The 26,296-nt window shown below is 44.2% G+C and overlaps 2 protein-coding genes across 7 annotated transcripts in view; one reads left to right on the top strand and one right to left on the bottom strand.

Moving 5' to 3' along the window:
• Positions 1–24: 24 nt before the first annotated feature.
• LOC109882142 (ribonuclease P protein subunit p20-like) lies at positions 25–2,767 on the bottom strand. 3 transcript variants are annotated; one of them, XM_031791962.1, is made up of 2 exons: positions 2,658–2,767; positions 25–1,158 (listed from the first exon to the last, which is right to left on the bottom strand). In XM_031791962.1, the coding sequence occupies exons 1-2, from the start codon at positions 2,658–2,660 to the stop codon at positions 652–654; spliced, it is 510 nt and encodes a 169-aa protein (XP_031647822.1). In that variant the 5' UTR covers positions 2,661–2,767; the 3' UTR covers positions 25–651. The 3 variants fall into 3 exon arrangements, with proteins under 3 accessions (XP_031647822.1, XP_020329825.1, XP_020329826.1); XM_020474236.2 differs by lacking the exon at positions 2,658–2,767 and adding an exon at positions 1,563–1,685; XM_020474237.2 differs by lacking the exon at positions 2,658–2,767 and adding an exon at positions 1,563–1,672 and having other exon boundaries at positions 25–1,077.
• Positions 2,050–26,296, top strand: part of LOC109882139 (GRB10-interacting GYF protein 1) — a 37,654-nt gene continuing 13,407 nt past the window's right edge. Inside the window, exons 1-21 of one of the 4 annotated variants that reach the window (XM_031791954.1) lie at positions 2,050–2,483; positions 6,137–6,697; positions 6,837–6,900; positions 7,497–7,626; positions 13,300–13,395; positions 13,533–13,650; positions 15,638–15,749; positions 16,185–16,405; positions 16,554–16,765; positions 16,937–17,039; positions 17,216–17,410; positions 17,587–17,747; positions 17,992–18,151; positions 18,387–18,553; positions 19,050–19,153; positions 19,333–19,433; positions 21,005–21,078; positions 21,283–21,420; positions 21,614–21,814; positions 22,160–22,362; positions 23,180–23,346. In XM_031791954.1, the coding sequence (XP_031647814.1) occupies positions 6,866–6,900; positions 7,497–7,626; positions 13,300–13,395; positions 13,533–13,650; positions 15,638–15,749; positions 16,185–16,405; positions 16,554–16,765; positions 16,937–17,039; positions 17,216–17,410; positions 17,587–17,747; positions 17,992–18,151; positions 18,387–18,553; positions 19,050–19,153; positions 19,333–19,433; positions 21,005–21,078; positions 21,283–21,420; positions 21,614–21,814; positions 22,160–22,362; positions 23,180–23,346 (2,698 nt within the window). In that variant the 5' untranslated portion in view covers positions 2,050–2,483; positions 6,137–6,697; positions 6,837–6,865. Of the gene's footprint in view, positions 2,484–2,749; positions 2,864–6,136; positions 6,698–6,836; positions 6,901–7,496; positions 7,627–13,299; positions 13,396–13,532; positions 13,651–15,637; positions 15,750–16,184; positions 16,406–16,553; positions 16,766–16,936; positions 17,040–17,215; positions 17,411–17,586; positions 17,748–17,991; positions 18,152–18,386; positions 18,605–19,049; positions 19,154–19,332; positions 19,434–21,004; positions 21,079–21,282; positions 21,421–21,613; positions 21,815–22,159; positions 22,363–23,179; positions 23,347–26,296 lie in introns of those variants that run through there. The other 3 variants (XM_031791951.1, XM_020474232.2, XM_031791952.1) reach the window with 3 other exon arrangements.

The following is a 26,296-nucleotide window of genomic DNA, read 5'->3' as shown; positions in this document are numbered from 1 at the left end:
CTGAAAAACAAAATGTGGCCAAAGTCAAATAAAAAAACAACGTTTATTGACTCTTCCACAGAGCTAGATTTCCATGTATGGAATCGGTAGGTAAAACATGCCCAGACTTATTTTGTAAACTTCAATTTGACCAGAAATGACTGAAGTATTACTTATTTCCCATGGTCAAATAATATTCAGTGTTACCACAAGAAACAAAAAACATGTAACAAATACATTTAATGAAAGATTCAAATCCACATCCTTTTCCGAGATTAAACATATTCCCACATGGGGAACAGGTGTATTGTAGCTTGTATGAGTTGGTCTTAGTCTGGTCTGTCCCATTTCCTATGGGAGTTTGTTTCAGGCAGTAAGGGATTGTCTGGAAATGACGATGCCATGAAACAACACACTCTTGATACTGACAAATGCACTGCTCTGACTGACATCATGCATGACAAAATATGTAACAAAACTGAGAAAGAGATTCCAATAGTGGATAGATAATTATCCCTGCATCTAAACAACACTGTCAATCTTAGCCACTGCAGGTGGATGGAATAGGTGTACCCCTGATATGACTCGACTCCATCAGTAGGATATTACAGACAACACATCAATGGAGGTAGTTGGCCATATCCAAGCTAGGGACGCTAGTTGTGTTTCGGGTCACTGTGAGTCTGGGTAGAACACTTTGATATGAATAGCAGAGTTATTCCGGGAGCGCGCCATGGGTTCCCCTGCCTCGTCAGGATCCTCAGGCTCCATATCGTCCAGCAGCTCCACTGTAGACGTGTTGGCTGCCAGCTGTAGCGCCCCCTGGCTACTGGCCTGGAGCTGCAGGGCAATGTTGATGGCCCTGTTGATGGCCAGGCCCAGACCGTGGACACGAATCTCTCCGTGGCCTCCTCCTTCGAGCAGCTTTTGGCAGCGGGCCAACTGGGCCCGGAAGTCTGTCTTCATGTTGACGTACACGTCGTTGCGGCGCTTGGGCAGCTTCCTGGGGAGACGCTTGCGTAGGGTGTACTCTATGGGGTCCATCATCACCCCTGTGCCGCTGCCGTCGGCTGGGGGCATGATGATGCCAGGGGGTGTCTGGGGGATGGAGGCGGAGATAAGGCTGCGTGGTTTTGCCATTACAAGTGAGTCAGAGACAGGGAAGGGTGAGATGGAGCACTGCAGTAAAGCAAAAACAACAGGAAATGTCAATGGACAACCAACACAAATTGTTATCCTTTATTTAACTAGGGAAGTCAGTTAAGAACAAATTCTTATTTACAATGACGGCCTACACAATCATCTTTCATACAGCACATATACTGCTTAGCCACACTACTGAAGGTTCAAATAATGTATATAATAGCAAAATAAAAATCAATGAACACATAGCTATGCCACTGACGTCATGAAATACCACTACCGGGGGGAGGTCTATATGGATTTAAAGTTAGGTAGCTAGCTAGCTAGATTAGAATTTAATGTAATTTAGCCGCTACACTCTCTTTGCAAAAATGTGTCACTCCAAACCAATTTAGTTAACATTCTGACAATATTGGAAAGTGAAAGCAATCCGACTGTACCTCCAACTACTGTTTGCAACCAAATTATTCTTATTTTTTGTCTATCGTGCTGGATGGAGACTTTCAACACGACTATGAACGTCCGGAAACACAGAGGTGCCCCGGAAGTAATCATATGATAATGACAACGTTCTCCTCCAACAAGGAATTATTTTAAGTCATATTGCGCCACCCTTTGACTGCTCGAGAAATTAAAACAACTTTGCAGTCTGACCAGAGTGACTTTTCAAATCAAATGGTTCGACTGAATCGCCGCGATAGTATCTGTTACAAACTTGCAGGCGCAGCCCCCCTTTGACTGCTCGAGAAATTAAAACAACTTTGCAGTCTGACCAGAGTGACTTTTCAAATCAAATGGTTCGACTGAATCGCCGCGATAGTATCTGTTACAAACTTGCAGGCGCAGCCCCCCATGTAAACATTACACGTGCAGTATAGCCTAGGCAGCGGATAGTGCCGCAGATCTAACGCTCACTGTCGGCTGCCTAGGCTATGCACAGTGCGGTCTTTCGTATGTGGATCGATTACGGACCCACTACAACCACTTGCGAACACTCAAAAGATGCATTATTAGCTTAAACTAAATTGCTAAGAATTATACATGCTGTGTATGCTAAGTTATACATGTTGTGCGAACGGGGTGATTCATCTTAAAGTACTATACCGATATACCTAAACACTGGCCAACAACCTCTAGTAACGCAAGTCAATGTAAAGTCACGTGGTGCGAATAGAACGGCCATCTTTCTCTGAAAACACAAACAACAAGAGTAGCGATCCGACAAGACATCAACACGCAGTGACCGTAGGAGGGGGGAAATAATAAATACAATATTTTTTATCATTCACAAAATATTGAATGAATGAAGATTGTACACAAAAATAACGTATTTGAAAAATTATCAACATTGCTTCAGTAAGGTAAGCTATGGTTGTTATTGTCACAGCTAGCTAGTTTGCTAGCCACTTGATTTACCTGGCAAATCACTTAAATATGAGAGGGCACACGCAAACACGAGTCGAATGCCTAGCTAAATTCTCTTGTTTAAGAAGATAGGGCTGTGAGCGAGCCGTTGTATAATGTTTATCGGTTACCATTGCTGTTTTATTGGTTTGTTTTGCTCAGGTTGTTGAAGGCCAAAGTAAGCAGCGAGGTAACGTTAGTTGTAGCTTGGGCGGTGGATTGGCGAGGGGGGAGCGCGATTAACACACGGCGGGCACTCCGCCCCTCTTCGCCATATCTCGTGTCTTTTGAACCTTGGATGTAAACCCAAGGCCTTACACGGCTAAAGATACACATTGTAAGTGTTATGTAATCTAAATATGATTAGCTGGATAAATCCGTGTTCATTGATAAGTTACCCAGGTAGTTAACATTTTTAGCTAAAATCGATTGTCCTGTTCATTTTCAAATGGCGTTTTTGACTCGAGCCTTGTTAGCGTTGCTACATGGCCCAACAACGCCGGTAATGTTAGCTAACTAGTTGCTACTCGAATTCCAAACAAGCGGGATACTGTAGTACTCAATCAAGTAATTTCCACAATGGTTAAACTTTTTAAGGAAAACTATTTATAAATTATCTGACATTAAAGGCAGTAACAAGCTGATATGATCACTATATTTTGCTTAAAATAACACCGGAATCCTACTAGGTAATTGTCGTTACAGAACCAACCAATCGGACACCGGTTGGCCATGTTGTTTACTGTAGGCTAATATTGGACGGATTCGATTATTCTGAGCCGCGGGGCGCTAGTATACGGTCCGTGACTTGAACGGGCAAACGCGGTGTGGGTGGAGCGCCCTCTTAACTCAAACAGTGAGGGGGTTCGATGAATCTCGCCGGGGTGGCCGCGTAGGCATATTTGCATCGGCTGATTAAGTTCGATTTGGAACCGGGCTGCCTCCTGGGCGTGAGCCAGGTGCCCATATCAAAGCCCATGGTGAAATCTGCTCAAAACGAAACCGACGTAATTAAGCGCGTGTAGTAATTAATATGATTCTGTGTTCATGTGGAAAAGTCCACCTATGCATAACTGGGCATCTCTAGGAAGAGGAGAAGCCATCAAATTAGATTCACCTGATAAGATTGCCATAGTCTGAGGGTTTAGCACAGTCTGAATTTTAATTCTATGGGGACAGCACTACAAGCCCATAGCCTAGGTGTCTGGCTGTTGGTTGTCTGTTTTTACCACAAAGCCTGGGGTTGGCATTCTGTTCCTTGAATATTGTTGTTGCCATTGTGTTTTCAGGTTCTGGTGCAGGTTTTTTGTAAGAGTGTGACATCATAATTGTATTAGTCGCTGGGGCTCAATTTCTGTGAAAATGGAACCCTTTTGACTAAGTTAGTTATTATTATTGACGGCAAAGGTCTTGCACTGTTGATTATTAATTTGTGTGAGGAAAAAAATACACAAAGGAACACAGATGCATGCTCAGGGTGGAAGGCTAGAGTACAGTAGCTGGGGTGTACAGTAGCTGTGCATCGTTTTCCACAAGTTTGCCTACAACTCCCGCACCTGCGGAAAGTACCTAGATGTGCGTATGTATGTTCTTCAGCTAGAGTACAGTAGCTATCATATTATACAGAAAAATAAATTCTGAAAATTCCAAATCCTTTAAGAAGTTTACCAATCAACACATGCTAAGCATTCCAAGGTGCTTTAAAAATGTTTTAAGTGGGGATGCACGATATATCGGTGAACATATCAGAATTTTTACGATGTTGCCCTACCGGAGTTACACAGTGATAGCGTCACTGCTATTAGCTGCACGACATGCGTACTATGGAACGCTGTTTGGGTCTTTGTGTGTCGAAAAAGATACAGTAGCATTGTCAAAGCTGTACAAAAAAAGTCAGCAAGCACCAGCCACGAACTATGTGTTTACAATACTACGTTGGTAATAAAGCCTCATTTGTTTGACCGCAACTTCCAGGGTAGCTAGCTAGCACCAATACAACCAGCCTGAAAACAATGACCACTAAAAACCACAGTCATTTTCATTATTCTTTGCAATGATTTAGGAATCCTGAACTTGTTGTTCACCTATTGAAATTTAACTTCAGTTCATAAGCAGCCAGCTAGCTTCATCTAGTGAGGCTCGACCGGACCGGGTCATGTGTTGTGAAGCTAGCCACATTAAGGATTAGGCACAATAGTGGAATTTGCAGTTTGCTTTCAATGTCATTGACAGTGATGCGAATGAGTACAAATTGTATAATTATGGGATACTTTTATTTTGTAGGCTAGCCGCAAAGTCCACTATTGTGGATAATCCTTATTGTGGCCAGCTTCACATAGATGGGTCCGACCACCATGATTAAAATAAGAGGATGACACCTAGCTAGCTATAGCTACTGAAACAGATGTCATTTTTGCTGTGTTTTTGGGGAAGAACATTGTTTGCCTCCATGAGCTAGCTAGCTTTTTTTTAATGACCAGCACTAGGTGCGTGACACAAATATACCAGCATCATAGCATACGTATCGATGAATCGTTGTGACTTATGAAATACGAGTGATAGTGTAATCAATGTGTAATAACTAGGTACAAAATGTATGAATGTGTTTAAATTATTATGTGACGTGCAGTCATTCAGGTCCTGATTGGTCAGCAAGCTTATTTGACACGTCAAATAGTGTTAAATAGTATATTTTGACATGCAAAGAACCAAACTGCGTTCCATAGAAATCCTGGTAGAGAATGAAACGACTGAACAAATGAACAACTAAACAGCACAGCAAGTAAGTGAGAGAAATAGGGTTTGATACGTACATGCCGACAAAATAACTTTTTGCTCAGTGTGTGTAACCTTTATTTAACTAGGCAAGTCATTTAAGAACAAATTCTTATTTACAATGACGGCCAAACCTGGGCGACGCTGGGCCAATTGTGTGCTGCCCTATGGGACTCCCAATCATGGCCGGATGTGATACAGCCTGGATTCGAACCAGGGACTGTAGTGACGCCTCTTGCACTGAGATGCAGTGCCTTAGACCGCTGCGTCCATGTGTGTGTTAACTATTTAACTTTACTAGAATGCTTAAAAGGCTGCAACATTTTTAAATATTGTTTATCGGTGTCAGGTTTTTTGGCAAGGAAAATATCTGATATTGAACAAAAATGCCATATTGGTGCATAACTGGTTTTAAGGCAAAACAAGAATCCAATTACAAGGCTGTCTGCCAAACAGTGACTGGGTGTGTGTTTCTTACTCTTCTGTCCCTGTGTCTCTGTGTGTGGGTTAATTTATTTTTAAATCAAATTGTATTTGTCACATGCACCGAATACAACAGGTAGACCTTACAGTGAAATGCTTAATTACAAGCCCTTAACTAACAATGCAGTTTCAAGACAATACCCCCAAAAAGTAAGAGATAAGAATAACAAATGATTAAAGAGCATCAGTAAATAACAATGGGGGGGGGGGCGGCATCGGTGTCGAGGTAATTGAGGTAATTTGTACATGTGGGTAGAGTTATTAAAGTGACTATGCATAGTTAATGAGAGCGTAACAGCACTTGCTATTATTTACTTTATTTTTCTTGTTTCACTTCTTTCTTGTTTTGCAGCAGTTTGAAGGGAGGTGGTCAGGAATCAAAGGTGTCCTCACCTGGAGAGTCTCGGTCAAGCCACGTTTCAGTTGGAGAGAGAACGACAGAAGGCGAGAGAAGAGAGGGAGAGGAGGAGGGAGAGAGTCGCGTCTGTTCCTGGCAGCTGTTCCAGCAGCCTGTTTTCTTCCCTGCGTTTAGATTTAAATCGAGAAGGATCTTTATTTTTTTAAGTGTGATATTACTGCTGTTGTCGTCCAATCATTATTGTTACTATTGACAGTGTTTTATTTTGTTTGTTTCGTCGTTATTGACTTGACAGTTTATTCCAATTTCTTTGTTCTTGTTTTTTATTTGTACTGCTTTTTTTCGGCTGTGAGCAGAGGCTTCTTCCAAACTGTTCTCTTACCCGAACCAGCACTCTATCCCCTATACACACTTGAAACAGGCAGCTATTCTTTATCTCTGTGTGTTTTGGGGAGCTCTGTGATCACAGCAAAATAAGCACCACTCAGCCTTCTCACCTAAGCCTAACTAAGCCAGTCCTAGCCTGATCCAGCCTGGTCCGCTCTTCTGGACAGGGTAAGAGCAAAGTGCGTTTGTGTGTGTGTGTGGGGGGGGGGGGTCATGTCTGTGTTTTGTCGGTGCGACCAAGCATGCATGCTGTGTGTTAGTTGGTGTGTCACTGACAGATGCATTCTTTTCTTGCACTTTTCTCCAGATACTCAGCTCTGTAAAGACGTAAGGAATATGACTGCTGAGACACTTAACTTCGGCCCCGAATGGTAACTCATTCTACTTCTCTTCCTCTCTCACCGCTCCTGCTACTCCGTCCTTACCATTGTTGATCCGGACTCCTTCCCTTACCCTCCTCGTCCTCTTCTTCTCCTTCTATTCTGTCCATTTCCTCTCCTCTCCTGGGTGCTGAGCCTTCAGTAAATGTTTGTGTAGAGATTAATGCGAGGCGGGAGGGAGGAGTAGGCCTTGGATTGGTAGGCGGCCAGTGGCTGGTCACCTCTAATGGACTGCTGGCTGCTGTGCCGTGTGCATCTTGGTGCTCTGCCAACCACCAGATCACTCCTCCCACCTCCATAACGTTTGCATGCAGCGGCGCACACACACTTTCGATGCCTTTTTCCACTTTCCTTCCCTTTTCTTCAAAAGTACTGGCTGGATATGGTGTGGTGGCTTTGTATGCCGAAAGTTTGTAAATAGAGCTATTGTTTGTGACAGCAGAATCTAGCCCGTTTCAAGACATTCTTCAATTAAATGCTCAGATTGTAAATGAGGTTACTAATATACGTTTGTGGTGTTTGCCAAGAAGAGAGTTGTGATGTAATCTAAGTGTGAATGTGTGTTAACTGTCTCCCTCCCCCCCCAGGCTCCGTGCACTATCCAGTGGGGGGAGTGTGACGTCCCCCCCTCCTTCCCCCGCCATGCCAAAGTACAAGCTGGCCGAGTATCGCTACGGCCGAGAGGAGATGTTAGCACTTTATATCAAAGAGAACAAGGTGAGGAGGAGGAAGCCACACGGTGCTCAGTCTTATGAAATGGGTGGTTACAAAGGTCAAGATGAAGTCTGTGGCTACTTCTGCTGCGGCTACTGTGGCTACTGCTGCTGCTTAGAGATGAAATGGTATCATGTCCTTTGCAATTTATTAGGAAAGGACTGCAGTGAGGGCTTGAGCATTTTTTTATGTGGGTGCATAAGCAGCCTGCCTTTTAAATGCTTCCTCGAGTGCCTGTGTCACAACTGTAGACTGGGTTTGCCTGCTGCACTCTGTAAAGAAGGGAATAGCAAATGTATTATTATTATTGGTGTTACATTATCATTTATTATTATTATTCACTCTCACACACACACAGTCTTATCTTCTGGGTTGCATTTGATTATATGCAATGACCGCATGCACAATTTCCATAAATACAAATGAGTCTTAAGACTGATAGTAATTGTAATGAGCCCAACAATTGAAATAAATACAGGAGTCTTGTATAGTGTTTCTCCTGTTGGAACACTTTTACAACCAAGTCGACCTCTTGATGGATTTTAAATGAACAGAATATGTTGGTTGGGTGACTAAACTACATAACATGTTATCGTGTGTAATGAGTGAAAAGAGTCTGCAGACACACGACACATACAGCTTCAGTTTACATTATTGATAAGCTATTAGCAAGTTAGACTGACAAACCACATCATGCATTGAGCTAAAAGTTAACTTATCTTGCATTTGCTATAAAGTAGTGGGTGGTGGTTGCCTCCTTTTGCAGCGATTTTGTTGTTGCATGTTCGGCAGACAGGGTGACCATCTTCGATATAAGTGTCCCTCAGCACTCTTGTAAAACCCAAAATACGACCACACTTTAGATTTGGTCCTCTTAGAAGGCTGAAAAATCTCCAGAGTGCTGTCACTGCCTTCCACCATGTTTTTACACAAAACAAAACCCACATTGCATGCTGCGCCTGCATCAGGCTGTTGCTAACTTTGGTTGATGCTGGACAGTTTACACCGTGAGTTTAAACCGTGGTAATCAAACACGGTTTTAATGATAATTAACATTTCAGTAGTAGTTTCATCCCTACTACTACTACTGTTGCTACTACTACTCTTGTTGTTGCTACTGTTGCTACTGTTGCTACTACTACTGTTGCTACTGTTGCTTCTATTACTACTGTTGTTGTTGCTACTGTTGCTACTGTTGCTGCTACTACTCTTGTTGCTGCTACTACTACTGTTGCTACTACTACTGTTGTTGCTGCTACTACTCTTGTTGTTGCTGTTGCTACTGTTGTTACTACTACTGTTGCTGCTGCTACTGTTGCTACTACTACTGTTGCTACTACTACTGTTGCTACTGCTACTACTCTTGTTGCTGCTACTACTCTTGTTGCTGCTAGTGCTACTACTGTTGCTACTACTACTACTCTTGTTGTTGCTACTACTACTGTTGCTACTACTACTATTGTTGCTGCTGCTACTACTCTTGCTGCTGTTGCTACTACTACTACTACTGTTGCCACTACTACTAGTATTGTTGCTAATACTACTAGTATTGTTGCTACTACTACTACTCTTGTTGTTGTTGCTGCTACTACTACTCTTGTTGTTGTTGCTGCTACTACTACTCTTGCTGCTGTTGCTGCTACTACTACTCTTGCTGCTGTTGCTACTACTACTACTACTGTTGCTACTACTGTTGCTACTACTAATACTACTGTTGCTACTGCTACTGTTGCTACTACTACTAGTATTGTTGCTACTAATACTACTCTTGTTGTTAATGCTGCTACTACTCTTGCTGCTGTTGCTACTACTACTACTACTGTTGCCACTACTACTAGTATTGTTGCTAATACTACTAGTATTGTTGCAACTACTACTACTCTTGTTGTTGTTGCTGCTACTACTACTCTTGTTGTTGTTGCTGCTACTACTACTCTTGCTGCTGTTGCTGCTACTACTACTCTTGCTGCTGTTGCTACTACTACTACTACTGTTGCTACTACTGTTGCTACTACTAATACTACTGTTGCTACTGCTACTGTTGCTACTACTACTAGTATTGTTGCTACTAATACTACTCTTGTTGTTAATGCTGCTACTACTACTACTCTTGCTGCTGTTGCTACTACTAGTACTGTTGCTACTACTACTACTACTACTACTGTTGCTACTACTACTTGTACTGTTGCTGCTTTTGCTACTATTACTGTTGCTACTACTACTACTACTACTGTTGCTACCACTACTGTTGCTACTACTACTAGTACTGTTGCTGCTTTTGCTACTATTACTGTTGCTACTACTACTACTACTGTTGCTACCACTACTGTTGCTACTACTAGTACTGTTGCTACTATTACTAGTACTGTTGCTGCTTTTGCTACTATTACTGTTGCTACTATTACTGTTGCTACTACTACTCTTGTTGCTGCTGCAGCTGTTGCTTCTATTGCTGCTACTATTGCAGCTACTACTTTCCTACTATTACTACTGCTGCTGCTACAACTTTTCTACTATTACTACTGCTGCTGCTGCTCCTACTACTTTTCTACTATTACTACTAGAGGTCGACCGATTAATCGGAATGGCCGAGGAATGTGACTACTACTTCTATTGCGGCTAGTACTTCTGCTACTACCTCTACTTCTGCTACTACCTCTGCTACTGCGGCTACTACTTCTGCTACTACCTCTACTACTGCTACTACCTCTACTACTGCTACTACTACTTCTTCTGCTGCTACTACTTCTGCTACTACCTCTAATACTGCTACTACCTCTAATACTGCTACTACCTCTAATACTGCTACTACCTCTAATACTGCTACTACCTCTAATACTGCTACTACCTCTACTACTGCTACTACTTCTACTGCTGTGACTACTGCTACTACCTCTACTGCTGCTGCGACTCCTGCTACTACCTCTACTGCTGCTACTACTTCTGCTACTACCTCTACTGCTGCTACTACTTCTGCTACTACCTCTACTGCTGCTACTACTTCTGCTGCTACTACTTCTACTGCTGCTACTACTTCTGCTGCTACCTCTACTGCTGCTACTACTTCTGCTGCTACTACTTCTGCTACTACCTCTACTGCTGCTACTACTTCTGCTACTACCTCTACTGCTGCTACTACTTCTGCTACTACCTCTACTGGTGCTACTACTTCTGCTACTACCTCTACTGCTGCTACTACTTCTGCTACTACCTCTACTACTGCTACTACCTCTACTACTGCTGCTACTACTACTGCTACTACCTCTACTGCTGCTACTACTGCTACTACCTCTACTGCTGCTACTACTGCTACTACCTCTACTGCTGCTACTACTGCTACTACCTCGACTGCTGCTACTACTACTGCTGCGACTACTGCTACTACCTCTACTGCTGCGACTACTACCTCTACTGCTGCTACCTCTACTGCTGCTGCTACTACCTCTACTGCTGCTGCTACTTCTGCTACTACCTCTACTGCTGCTACTACTTCTGCTGCTGCTACTACTACTACTGCTGCTGCTGCTACTACTACTGCTACTACTTCTATTGCGGCTACTACTTCTGCTACTACCTCTACTTCTGCTACTACCTCTACTACAGGTACTACCTCTACTTCTACTACTTCTACTGCTGCGACTACTGCTACTACTTCTACGACTACTGCTACTACGTCTACTGCTGTGACTACTGCTACTACTTCTACTGCTGTGACTACTTCTGCTGCGACTACTGCTACTACCTCTACTGCGACTACTGCTACTACCTCTGCTGCGACTACTGCTACTACCTCTGCTGCTGCTACTACTACTGCTACTACCTCTGCTGCTGCTACTACTACTGCTACTACCTCTACTGCTGCTACTACCTCTACTGCTGCTTCTACTTCTGCTACTACCTCTACTGCTGCTACTACTTCTGCTACTACCTCTACTGCTGCTACTACTTCTGCTACTACCTCTACTGCTGCTGCTACTTCTGCTACTACCTCTACTGCTGCTACTACCTCTACTGCTGCTACTACCTCTACTGCTGCTACTACCTCTACTGCTGCTACTACCACTACTGCTGCTACTACTTCTACTGCTGCGACTACTGCTACTACTTCTACTGCTGTGACTACTGCTACTACCTCTACTGCTGCTACTACCTCTACTGCTGCTGCGACTACTGCTACTACCTCTACTGCTGCTGCGACTACTGCTGCTGCGACTACTGCTGCTGCGACTACTGCTACTACCTCTACTGCTGCTGCGACTACTGCTACTACCTCTACTGCTGCTACTACTTCTGCTACTATCTCTACTGCTGCTACTACTTCTGCTACTACCTCTACTGCTGCTACTACCTCTACTGCTGCTACTACTTCTGCTACTACCTCTACTGCTGCTACTACCACTACTGCTGCTACTACCACTACTGCTGCTACTACCACTACTTCTGCTACTACCTCTACTACCTCTACTGCTGCTACTACCTCGGCTACTGCTACTACTTCTACTGCTGCGACTACTGCTACTACCTCTACTGCTGCTGCGACTACTGCTACTACCTCTACTGCTACTACCTCTACTGCTACTACCTCTACTGCTGCTACTACTTCTGCTACTACTTCTACCTCTGCTGCTACTACCTCTGCTGCTACTACCTCTGCTGCTACTACCTCTGCTGCTACTACCTCTGCTGCTGCTACTACCTCTGCTGCTGCTACTACCTCTGCTGCTGCTACTACCTCTGCTGCTGCTACTACCTCTGCTGCTGCTACTACCTCTGCTGCTGCTACTACCTCTGCTGCTGCTACTACCTCTGCTGCTACTACCTCTACTGCTGCTACTACCTCTACTGCTGCTACTACCTCTACTGCTGCTGCGACTACTGCTACTACCTCTACTGCTGCTGCGACTACTGCTGCTGCGACTACTGCTGCTGCGACTACTGCTACTACCTCTACTGCTGCTGCGACTACTGCTACTACCTCTACTGCTGCTACTACTTCTGCTACTATCTCTACTGCTGCTACTACTTCTGCTACTACCTCTACTGCTGCTACTACCTCTACTGCTGCTACTACTTCTGCTACTACCTCTACTGCTGCTACTACCACTACTGCTGCTACTACCACTACTGCTGCTACTACCACTACTTCTGCTACTACCTCTACTACCTCTACTGCTGCTACTACCTCGGCTACTGCTACTACTTCTACTGCTGCGACTACTGCTACTACCCCTACTGCTGCTGCGACTACTGCTACTACCTCTACTGCTACTACCTCTACTGCTACTACCTCTACTGCTACTACCTCTACTGCTGCTACTACTTCTGCTACTACTTCTACCTCTGCTGCTACTACCTCTGCTGCTGCTACTACCTCTGCTGCTGCTACTACCTCTGCTGCTGCTACTACCTCTGCTGCTGCTACTACCTCTGCTGCTGCTACTACCTCTGCTGCTGCTACTACCTCTGCTGCTGCTACTACCTCTGCTGCTGCTACTACCTCTGCTGCTGCTACTACCTCTGCTGCTGCTACTACCTCTGCTGCTACTACCTCTACTGCTGCTACTACATCTACTGCTGCTACTACCTCTACTTCTAAAGTGTTTTGTGTTGTAGACGTCCCCATATTAAGTAGTTTGTTTACATTGTGTTGCTTTTGTGTTCTCTTGTTGTGTCCAGGCCCCGGAGGACATGCAGGATAAGGAGTTTGTGTCTATTCTGCAAGATGAGCCCATGCAGCCGCTGGCACTGGAGCCTCTCACTGAGGAGGAGCAGGTTGGACACGGACACACCTGTCTCAAACTGCTGGCCACACAAGCGCTAAACACACATCTATTTTATCTCTGTCTGAGAGACAACTTGATCACACCCAACTGACATTCTGCTGACATTCTTTCATTCTTTCCAACCAGAGGAACTTCTCAATGTCTGTGAACAGTGTGGCTGTGCTGAGGCTCATGGGTAAAGGAGGGGGAGTTGCCCCAGCGGGCGTGGCCCGAGGCAGAGGCACCACGCGAGGAGGAGGCAGAGGTGAGACACAATATCAATAATTGCCCCCTAGACACTGATCGAAGAGCAGTTCTGCGTTTTGCCACTAATGATTAAGGTTAGGATTTATCAATCAAATGTATTTATAAAGCCCTTTTTACATCAGCAGATGTCACAATGTGCTTAAACAGAAACTCAGCCTAAAACCCCAAACAGCAAGCAATGCTGATGTAGAAGCACAGGAGGGTAAGCTAATCCTAGATCTGTGCCTAAGGGCAACTTTTACCCAGAACACATGATCACAGGAGCAATGAGCTCAAGCCATAACAATTTCAGGAACGGAAAAGCCAGACTTTTGCTTGTGTGACCTCATCTGATATCTGTGATTCCTCTTGGCCCTGTCCAGATAGTCCATTTGTCAGGACACACCTGTCTTAGACTGCCTTGCTTATGTAACCTTGTTAAATGCACAGTACTTCCAGTTTATTCAGAAAGTGTTCAGAGCCGTTGACTTTTACAGCCTTATTCTAAAATGGATTAAATAAAAATCCTCATCAATCTACACACAATACCTCATAATGGCAAACTGAAAACAGGTTTTTAGAATTTCTGAAAAATGTATTAAAAATTAACAACATATACAAGTATTCAGACCCTTTAACACAAGTGGATCCTGTTTCCATTGATCATCCTTGAGATCCTTGATAGGACATGACTTGGAAAGGCACAAACCTGTCTATGTAAGGTCCCACAGTTGACCGTGCATGTCAGAGCAAAAACCAAGCCATGACGTCAAAGGAATTGTCCGTAGAGCTCCGAGACAGGATTGTGTCGGTAGAGTTACCAAAAATGTCTGCAGAATTGAAGGTCCCCAAGAACACAGTGGCCTCCATCGTTCTTAAATGAAAGAAGTTTGGAACCACCAAGACTCTTCCTAAAGCTGGTCGCCCGGCCAACCTGAGCAATCTGGGGAGAAAGACCTTGGTCCAAGAACCCGATGGTCACTCTGACAGAGCTCTAGAGGTCCTCTGTGGAGACGAGAGAACCTTCCAGAAGGACAAACATCTCTGCAGCACGCCACCAATCAGGCCTTTATGGTAGAGTGGCAAGACGGAAGCCATGCCTCAGTTAAAAGGCACATGACAGCCTGAGTTTGCCGAAAGGCACCTAAAGGACTCAGACCATGAGAAACGAGATTCTCTGGTCTGATGAAATCAAGATTGAACTCTTTGGCCTGAATGCCATGCGTCACGTCTGGAGGAAACCTGGCACCATCCCTACGGTGAAGCATGGTGGTGGCAGCATCATGCTGTGGGGATATTTTTCAGCAACAGGGAGTGGGAGACTAATCAGGACTGAGGGAAAGATGAATGTAGCAAAGTACAGAGATCCTTGATGAAAACCTCCTCAGGACCTTAGACTGGTGCGAAGGTTCACCTTCCAACAGGACAATGACCCTAAGCACACAGCCAAGACAAAGCCGGAGTGGCTTCGGAACAAAGCTCTGAATATTTTTGTGGGGCAGCCAGAGCCTAGTCTTTAACCCAATCAAACATCTCTGGAGAGACCTGGAAATAGCTGTGCACCCATCTAACCTGACAGAGCTTGAGAGGATTTGCAGAGAAGAATGGGAGAAACTCCCCAAATACTGGTGTGCCAAGCTTGTTGCGTCATACCCAAGAAGACTCGAGGCTGTAATCGCTGCCAAAGGTGCTTCAACAAAGTACTGAGGAAAGGGTCTTTTTTTAAATACATTTGCAAACGTTTCTATAAGCCTGTCTTTGCTTTGTTATTATGGGGTATTGTGTGTAGATTGTTGAAGCAAAAAAAAACGATTGAATCCGTTTTAAAATAAAGCTGTAACGTAACAATGTTGAAAAAGTCAAGGGATCTGAATACTTTCTGAATGCACTCGTACTTATGTACTTACACAGCATTGTTTGCTTACGAATCTTGTGTGTCTGGTGCAGTGGAGGAAGTTACATTTGGAATGTTTGTGTGATTTCCATTGTGTGTGTTCTTTTTCCAGGGCGAGGTCGAGGCGAGAGTGGAGGATTCTACCAAAGAAGTATTGAGGAGGGAGAGGTAGGCTTCGGCCGTGGAGCCAGAGAGATCCACCGCAGCCAGAGCTGGGACGACAGGTAAAAAACACATATTATTGCTTTTAAGTCTGAATTAGTTAGGCTTGAGGATGTGAACAAAATATATTTGTAATTAAACACCGAAGACTAGTAGTTTCCAACCTGTGAACCATCTGCTAGGGTACCTCGGGTGGTCCAAAAAAAGAAAATGTTTTAAACAATGTAATAACAGTTGGGAGTATTAATGGTATTATAAGGAATTTTACTTTTCACAATGCAAATTATTTAATAATAATAGGCCTTTAATGTATTACATTCACTGCTAAAATGGACTCAATTTGACCCTCAAGATATTTAATAATAAATAAAAAATATACAGAACTTGGCCAATGGTGGTCATCGAGCTTTTGATGGTGATTTGGTGGTCCCCGGAATGGAAAAGGAACGACTTCCTGACCTCTCTTTCCCCCCTTGTCTCCCTCCCTCATTCCCCAGGGGCGAGAGGCGTTTTGAGAAGCCTGTGCGTGCCAGGGAGGGGGTACGTGTTGGCTTCGAGGAGGCGACTGGTGTCCCTGTGCCTGGGGTACCAAGGAAGGACTACACGCGGTCGGACAGTGAGAACTGGCGTAGCCTCCGAGAGGAGCAGGAGGAGGACGAGGAGGAGGGGGGCGACCCCGGGGGCAGCTGGAGACTGGCCGGAGCACGGAGATTAGATGGTAGGAAGTTCTATGCAAACACATTATTTTTCATGTCAGTTTAGCTGTAAGAGAAAAATGTTGATGTTGCTGATTGTATCGCTCATGGATTCCCCCCCCCCCTCCCCCCTCTCTCTCTGTCTATTTATCTCCCTCCTCTTTCTCCCAGATGGCGGTCCAAAGTCAGCAGGCTGGCGGGAGCACGACGGTCAGGTTGAGGGGCGTCGCAGGAAGTTTGAGTTTGACTTCGGCGGGGGTCGCAGGCGGGCCGGCAGCGAGGGGTTAGAGGACGACAGAGACGGACTGCCTGAGTGGTGCACTGATGAAGAGGGAGAGATGGGCACCTTCGACGCTTCCGGAGCCTTCCTACCCATATCCAAGGTAGTGTGTGTTAAGTGCGTGCGTGCTAGGTTGTTGTCTACAAATATGCCCTTCTTTCTGTCTCTCAGTCATCTAGTTATTCTCTGAATTCAGTTGGTCATTGACACCGAATGATTGTTTAGAAAATTGTAACTCTCTCCGTGTCTTCTCTCTCTTTCTCCCCGTCGGAAGGGAGGAAAGGAGGATGAATTGGACTTCCAGGGAATAGAAGAGGAGGAAGAAGGGGAGGAGAGTCTTTCTGACATGAAGAGGATCATGAATGGAGGACAGAGAGGTGAGGGGAACTGCGCTTTTTCTTACCTTAATTGACTTTTTAATTGATATCTTTACCTCAATTGCCTCATGGTATCAAGGTTTACGATTGTTTTTACATATTAATGTCTATTCTTTCTGAAAATATATATTTTTAAAAACAACATTATATTTACTGTACTTTTTCTCTCTCTCCAGTCGATGTAAAGGATTCCGCTGGTACCAGTCCCTCTTCCTCCTCTCCCCCTGGCCCCCTCTCTGCCCCTCCAGCTCTGGCTCTCAACCCCCCCATGCCCCAGCTGTCCCTCACCGTGGCTGAGCTGGAGGCCTCTCAGATGGCCAACAGCCACCCTGTCCCTGTCCTTGTCAAGGCCAGCAAGATGCCAAGTGAAGGTACTACATACACACTGTGATAGAGACAGTCATAAGACTATCTCTAATGAAATGTAAATGAAGTAACATGTACATATATTATAGCAGTACATGAAAAAACCAAAACCATACAGATGCATATATAAACCGTGAGCACATCAAGTGCTCTTCACCGACATGCTCTGATTTTGTTGCAGTTCTCGAGGGCTCTCCAGCAGGGTCCTCCACCACCCAACAGAGCCCCAGCACCACCTCCAGTCTGCCTTCACCCCCTCCCTCCTCCTCTGCTGCTAACCATCTCTCCCTGCCACCGGGGGGCGACACCGAGGACGACGAGGGCATGAAGCACCTGCAACAGGTAAGAACAATATTGGGGCTGGTTTCCTGGACACATTTTAAGCATAGCTCTGGACTAAAATGCTAATTGAGAATCTCCTCTTGGTTTGGTGTAAGACAATTGGCCTGAAACACTCTATTCTCAGTACATAGTAATATTTCTGGTTAAGGTGCTAGTCGTTTTGGAAGAACCTTTGGTAAGAGCACAGCCCAGATAAGTATTGTCGATGTTTAATGAACCATCCTGTGTGTCGTCTTCTGTGCAGGAGGCAGAGAAGATGGTGGCGTCCTTGCAGGACACGTCTCTGGAGGAGGAGAGTTTCACTCAGACACTGCAGGAGAGCAGAAACACAGCCTCCGCCCTGCCCCTCTCCCACGACGCTGCCATGAAGTGGTTTTATAAGGACCCCCAGGCAGAGATCCAGGGTACACACACACTGAGATGCATAGGTCTACATGAAGGCAGACACACAATCGCATGGACACACAGGAAATGGCACATACCTAGGCAACAAGTTGCACCTCTCAACTCTGCTACCTCTTCTCAGCCTATTTCTTCTCACATCATCCTCTGTCTCGCCCTCTTTTTTTCCCCTCCTTTATCTTTCGTTCACTTTCTTTTTTTGTTACGTCTCCCCCCCTCCCTCCACTCTCCCCCCAGGTCCATTCACCACTCTGGAGATGTGCGAGTGGTTCCAGGCGGGCTACTTCTCCATGTCTCTGCTGGTGAAGAGGGGCTGTGACGAGGGCTTCCAGCCGCTGGGTGACGTCATCAAGATGTGGGGACGCGTGCCTTTCGCCCCCGGGCCCTCCCCGCCGCCCCTGCTGGTGAGACCTCCACCGCCACGCCCTCAGCCTCTACCGCCCCGGGGGTCTGCTGTGAGTGAAAGAGCTGTGGATAGGGGTGTGTGTGGGGGGAGGTGTGTATGTGGAGTTTGCTGGATGGGAAACACAATGTTGTTGTGTTTTATGGAGTGTGGATTGTAGTGTAGTGAAGGTTTATTGCCTTGAATGAGTTGCTTGTTTATTTTTAGAGCAGTGCTGTTATAGTAATAATCTAAGCCCTTCAGCAGACGCTTTTCTCCAAAGTGACTTAGTCATGAGTTCTCAATGCTCTAGTGCCCTCAAACTCAACTTTGGAACCTGGAAGCCAGTTCTAGTGCATGTGTGTGTAGAATTGTAGGGTTTGCTCTAGTTATGTTGTTGTATGAGATTTACTGTTGCGTATGCTGGGGTGTTTTTTAACTCCGATCTGTGTATGCAGCGCCTACGTGTGTGATTGCCCCTGTGTTTATCCTGTGTGCTCCTTACCTTCTCCTCTCAGGGTAGCATGGATCAGGACCGTCTGAAGAAGCAGCAGGAGCAGGCAGCAGCAGTTCTCTATCAACAGCTCCAGCAGCAGCAGCAGCTATTCCAGCTCATCAGCAGGTGTGAATTACACATGAATTTGTGTGGAAGATGGAATTTGAAACTAAGAAACAACAACAAAAGTGAAAATGATTGAGCGAGAGCTGTGTTGACCTATGCGCACAGGAATGTCTCCCCCATCTTTTCTCTTTATTTTTCTAGTTTCCATGTCTTATAAGTCTCTTGCTTTTCTGTCCTAGGTGCGGAGAGCAGGGTATTTTGCCTTCGGTGAACAGGTCGATGTCAGTGCCAGATACAGGGTCCATGTGGGACATGCATACCTCAGCTTCACAGCAATCAGGTACACACACACACACACACACACACGTATATATTAGAGGTCGACCGATTTTTAAATCAGCATGGCCGATTTTAATTAGGGCAATTTCAACTTTTCATAACAATCAACCTTTTTGGATGCCGATTATGGACGATTACATTGCAATCCACGAGGAAACTGCGTGGCAGGCTGATCACCTGTTACATGAGTGCAGCGTCAAAAGGACCTTGTGGCTGCAATGAGCCAAGCTAAGTTGCTAGCTAGCATTAAACTTATCTTATAAAAAAACAATCAATCTTCACATAATCACTAGTTAACTACACATGGTTGATGATATTACTAGTTTAACTTGCTTGTCCTGCGTTGCATATAATCAATGTGGCGCCTGTTAATTTATCATTGAATAACAGCCTACTTCAACTTTGTCAAACGGGTGTGGATTTAACAAAAGCGCATTCGTGAAAAAAGCACAATCGTTTCACAAATGTACCTAACCATAAACATCAATGCCTTTCTTAAGATCAATACACAGATGTATATATTTTTCAACCTGCATATTTAGGTAACATAAATTCATGTTAGCAGGCAATATTAACTAGGGGAATTGTGTCACTTCACTTGCGTTCAGTGCAGGTAGAGTCAGAGTATATGCAGCAGTTTGGGCCAGCTGGCTCGTTGCAAACTGTTTCTTCCTAACAAAGACTAATTAATTTGCCAGAATTGTACATAATTATGACATAACATTGAAAGTTGTGCAATGTAACAGCAATATTTAGACTTAGGGATGCCACTCGTTTGACAAAATACGGAACGGTTCCGTATTTCACTGACCGAATAAACATTTTTGTTTTTGAAATGATAGTTTCCGGTTTTGACCATATTAATGACTAAAGGCCCGTATTTCTGTGTGTTTATTATAATTAAGTCTATGATTTGATATTTGATAGAGCAGTCTGAGCGGTGGTAGGCAGCAGCAGGCTCGTAAGCATTCATTCAAACTGCACTACTGCATTTGCCAGAGGTCTTAGCAATGCTTGTAGCACAGCGCTGTTTATGTCTTCAAGCCCATCAACTCCTGAGATTAGCCTGGCAATACTAAAGGGCCTATAAGAACATCCAATAGTCAATGTATATGAAATACAAATGGTATAGAGAGAAATAGTCGACGCATCATAATTCCTATAATTAACTAAAACCTAAAACTTCTTAACTAGGAATATTGAACCACCAGCTTTCATATGTTCTGAGCAAGGAACTTTAACGTTTTTTTACATGGCACATATTGCACTTTTACTTTCTTCTCCAACACTGTTTTTGTATTATTTTAACCAAATTTAACATGTTTCATTATTTATTTGAGACTAAATAGATTTTTTAAATATATTATATGAAGTTAAAATATTGTTCATTCAGTATTGTTGTTATTGTCATATAAATATATATATATATCTCTTGGCCGATTAATCGGTATCGGCTTTTTTTGGTCCTTCAATAATCGGTTTCGGTGTTGAAAAATCATAATCGATCGACCTCTAGTATATATCCTACACTATAGTGTGGAATGACTGCAACACTCTCTTCTGTCCAATCAGGCGGTGAAGCCAGTTTATGGGACTTAACAATGAATTCTTCAACTCAGGGTCCAACTCTCGAACAGCTTCAGAAGGTGAGTGCTGGCACCCTCTGGCTGTGGGAATCTAGTAGCGCTTGTCAAAATGGAAACACTGTCTAGTAGAGTAGAACCCATAAGGACAGTACAGTCCAAAACATCCCTTTTGCCCCTTTTTCATTTTGAGCTTGTTCTTTGAAAACAAAACAATCTGTGTTCCACCCTGACCCCCATGACCTTTGCCCCCTGACCCCTGGGCAGCTCCAGCAGGAGAGGAGAGAAGCTGAACTCAGGGCAAAGCGCGAGGAGGAGGAACAGCGCAAGAGGAGGGAAGAGAAGAGGAGGCAGCAGGAGGAGCAGAAGAGGAGGGAGGAGGAGGAGATCTTCAGACGCAAACAGGTGAGCGAGACAGAGGAGGAGAATTACTTTATCTAGCTTTATTTATCTCACAAAGGGCAATTGTAATGGGGCGGTAGTTTGATTGTTGTCTCGGCGATTATTGGCTGTGTGTATCTGACGTGTGTGTGTGTGTGTGTGTGTGTTTCCATCTTATGTTGTACCATACCGTCATACTGTGTGTGTCTTCCTCCAGTGTCGCCAGCAGCAGGAGCTGATCATGAAGCTGCTCCAGCAGGCCCCCCAGCAGGGCTCAGGCTCTGGGGTGGGGTCTGGCTGGGGCACTGGGGGTCTCAACAAGTCAGGGGCCAAGGGCCTCAGTCTGCTTGACATGCAGGAGGCAGAGAGGCTTCTTAAACAGCAGCAGAGAGCCCAGCAGCAGCAGCAGAGAGAACGTGTAAGTAGTTACTAAAAGACACACACACACAGATGGCAAAATAGCATATGTAATAGCATACACACAGGTACGTGTTCAGAATTTATGGGATTACCCATGTTCACTCTGCCTAAGAAAGCCTACTCAAATAGCAAGAGCGGGATTGTGTGAGCACAGACACGTCATCCACAAATGAGGGAAAGTGAGACCGAGTGCTGACACTCCCACATAGCACTCACAGTGAGTGGCAGTGAAAATTATTGTAGACACGATACAAAGCATTAGTGTATTACATTTGATGCTTTTCTGTTGGTTTCCTATCCACTCTGTTCTAATATTGATGTTCCGTCTCCTTTCTCTCCTCAGCACCAAGGCCTGTCAATGGGGGGTTCCTCCATGGGTCAGTGGGGGGACGGAGGTGCTGTCACGGGCAGCCTGTGGGGAGGCGGAGGGGGGATGGAGGGTAAGGCTGGGGGCGGCATGGGTCTGTGGGACGAGGCAGTGAAGAACCAGACCAGAAGTAGCAGCATGCAGGGACTGAAGAACAGCCGCAGCAGCCCCTCACTCAGGTACTGACAACAGACACAGACTGTACGAAATATTAAGAACACCTGCTCTTTCCATGACAGACTGACCATGGGAATCCAGGTGAATGCTATGATCCCTTATTCATGTCACTTGTTAAATCCACTTTAATCAGTGTAGATGAAGGGGAGGAGACAGGTTAAAGAAGGACTTTTAAGGTTTGAGACATGGATTGTGTATGTGTGCCATTCAGAGGGTGAAAATACTTCTTTAAGTGCCTTTGAACGGGGTATGGCGCACCAGTTTGGGTGTGTCAAGAAATGCAATACTGCTGGGTTTTCCCACACTCACCAGTTTCCTGTTTGTGTCAAGAATGGTCCACCACCCAAAGGACATCGAGCCAACTTGACACAACTGTGGGAAGCATTGGAGACAACATGGGCCAGCATCCCTGAGGAACACTTTTGACACCCTGTAGAGTCCATGCCCTGACAAATGGAGGCTGTTCTGAGGGCAAAAGGGGGTGCAACTCGAGGTTTTCCTAATGTTTGGTGTTCTGTCTGTATACTAGCTTCATATTAGGTGTGGGTTTTTAGTGTAAAACTTTCACTCACCTGTCCCTATGAACAGTAAATGGTATTGGTGTGTTTTCATAAAGGGTTGCTCAGTGGAGATTCTCTATTGAAAATGCTTTTTAGTCCAAGGTGTAAAGTGTTAATTTAACCTGTACCTCTTCCCCTCTCACTGCAGTGAGCAGTACATGTTGAGTGTGTGTCCAGGTGTTTGTATATGTGTCTGTATATTTAAATGCTAAACCTCTCCCTTTTCTGTGTCTTGTGTCCCTCTCTTCCCTCCCTGTAGTGAGCAGTATATGCTGAGCTGTAGGAAGCAGCGTACGGATGAGGAGGACAAGCTGCTGAAGCTGCTGCAGGGCATCAAGACGCCTCAGGACGGGTTCACCACCTGGTGTGAACAGATGCTGCACGCCCTGAACACCCAAGCCAACAACACCTCCTCTCCACTGGACGGTAGTCTATGCTGTTTGTCAGAGTTAACTTGCTTCCTTCTCCACTCCCGCTGTCCCTATAGAACAATCAATAGTTCAGCGCTCCTCCTATATCACTCAATCCCCCACCCTGGGCCCGGTTTCCCGATGAGCGATCGAAAGTAGGCTTACGAGAGTTTTGAACGATGCATCGTGTAAATAACGGTCGACGACATCGCGCCTGTTTTCCCCAATAGCCACACAGTGCACTTGTTACAAAGTGAAAGTTAACTGTGTTGTTACAGGAGCTGTCCTGTGCTGAAAAAGATTCCAGAATATAGGCTGAAGAGCTCACTGTAGCTCTTTAATGATTTATGGCTTCTCAAAGTCATCTTGAAAAGAAGAAAAAAATTGTTACACAGTACATTTTCCCTTCGAGAGAAGAAGTGTTCTGTAGCCTGTTGTGTTTTTAATGTTTGCCATGATTCAATCGTAAGAGTGTCTTGTGCTATTTTGCATGCAATGTTTATGTAAGTTCTGCATTTCCTCAGTATGTGTAAACTATAGAAAATATCAACGTGACCTAAAAATTAGGACTGGATGACAACGGTTTTCGTAATTGCTCAACAAATCATTGTAGCCTAATGGAAGGCAGGAATTGAGCTTCAAGTACAATTAAATTATTAAACCAATTAACCTCTCTAGCGTCCCACCTGGCCACACTAGCGTCCCACCTGGCCAACATCCAGTGAGATTGCAGAGCGCCAAATTCAAATACAGAAATAGTAATTATACAACTAAAAAGATACAACTATTCTACATAGGTTTAAAGATTAACTTCTTGTGAATCCAACCACTGTGTCAGATTTCAAAAATGCTTTACGGCGAAAGCATACCTTACAATTATTTGAGAACATAGCCCAGCAGACAAATCATTACAAACAGTAGCCAGCCAAGTAGAAGAGTTACTTACACAAGTCAGAAATTGAGATAAAATTATTCACTTACCTTTGATGATCTTCATATGTTTGCACTCATAAGACATTAATTTATTCAATAAATGTTCCTTTTGTTCGATAAGGTCTCTCTTTATATCTGAAAACCTCAGTTTTGTTCGAGTTTTCTTTAGTAATCCACAGGCTCAAACGCAGACACAACAGGCAGACAATAATCCAAATTGTATCCGTAAAGTTCATAGAAACATGTCAAACGATGTTTATATTCAAACCTCAGGTTGTTTTTAGCCTAAATAATCGATTAATATTTCAACCGGACAACAACATCGTCAATATAAAAGGTAAACAAGAAAGGCACTCTCTCGGTCGCGCACATGAAAAAGCTCTGTGACACGACATGGTCCACTCATTCCGACTGCTCTTACTCCCTCATTTTTCAGAATACAAGCCTAAAACAATTTCTAAAGACTGTTGACATTATAGTGGAAGGCATATAGGATCTGCAATTTGAGTCCTAAGTCAATGGGTACTGTAATCGCATTGAATAGAAAACTACACAAACAAAAACAATCCTACTTCCTGAATGGATTTTTCTTAGGTTTTCGCCTGCCAAATCAGTTCTGTTATACGCAGACATTATTTTAACAGTTTTGGAAACTTCAGAGTGTTTTCTATCCAAATCTACTAATTATATCCTATCTTCTGGGCCTGAGTAGAAGGCAGTTTAATTTGGGCATACTTTTCATCCAAAATTCCAAATGCTGCCCCCTACCCTAGAGAAGTTAAAATAATTGCAATAAATAAACATGAAGAAGCAAGTTAAGCGACATTGCCATAGACCTAATATGTTGACCTTCAGGTTATTGGTTAGGCTACAGTGAAATGATAATCATTTTGTCCTAAAAGATACAAATATTCAAGTGGCTCAGATGTAGCCTAATGGCTTAATACTAGGTACAGTTGAAGTCGGAAGTTTACATAGACTTAGGTTGGAGTCATTAAAACTCATTTTACAATCACTCCACAAAATTCTTGTGAACAAACTATAGTTTTGGCAAGTCGGTTAGAACATTTACTTTGCATGACAAAATACATTTTTCCAACAATTGTTTACCGATTTATTTATATTATAATTCACTGTAATTCACTGTATCACAATTCCAGTGGGTCAGAAGTTTGCATACACTAAGTTGACTGTGCCTTTTTAAACAGCTTGGAAAATTACAGAAAATTATGTCATGGCTTTAGAAGCTTCTTATAGGCCAATGACATCCATTTGAGTCAATTGGAGGTGTACCTGTGGATGTATTTCAAGTCCTACCTTCAAACTCAGTGCCTTTTTGCTTGACATCATGGGGAAATCAGCCAAGACCTCCACAAGTCTGGTTCTTCCGTGGGAGCAATTTCCAAATGCCTTAAGGTACCACTTTCATCTGTTTAAACAATAGTACACAAGTATAAACACCATGGGACCGCACAGCCGTCATACATCTCAGGAAGGTAATGTGTTCTGTCTCCTTGAGATGAACGTACTTTGGTGCGAAAAGTGCAAATCAATCCCAGAATAACAGCAAATGACCTTGTGAAGATGCTGGAGGAAGTATCTATATCCACAGTAAAAACGAGTCCTATATCGACATAACCTGAAAGGCAAGGAAGAAGCCACTGCTCCTAAACCGCCATAAAAAAGCCAGACGGTTTGCAACTGCACATGGGGACAAAGATTGTACTTTTTGGAGAAAAGTCCTCTGGTCTGATGAAACAACAATAAAACTGTTTGGCCATAATGACCACCGTTATGTTTGGAGGGAAAATGGGGAGAATTGCAAGACAAAGAACACCATCTTAACCGTGATGCATGGGGGTGGCAGCATCAAGTTTGTGGGGGTGCTTTGCTGCAGGAGGGATGGGTGCACATCACAAAATAGATGTTATCATGAGGAAATAAAATGATGTGGCTATATTGAAGCAACATCTCAAGATATCAGTCAGGAAGTTAAAGCTTGGATGCAAATGGGTCTTCCAAATGGACAATGA

The sequence above is a fragment of the Oncorhynchus kisutch genome, linkage group LG16, assembly GCF_002021735.2.
Source record: "Oncorhynchus kisutch isolate 150728-3 linkage group LG16, Okis_V2, whole genome shotgun sequence".
NCBI classification, from domain to species: Eukaryota; Metazoa; Chordata; class Actinopteri; order Salmoniformes; family Salmonidae; genus Oncorhynchus; species Oncorhynchus kisutch.
This window is presented reverse-complemented; position numbering and strand designations above follow the sequence as displayed.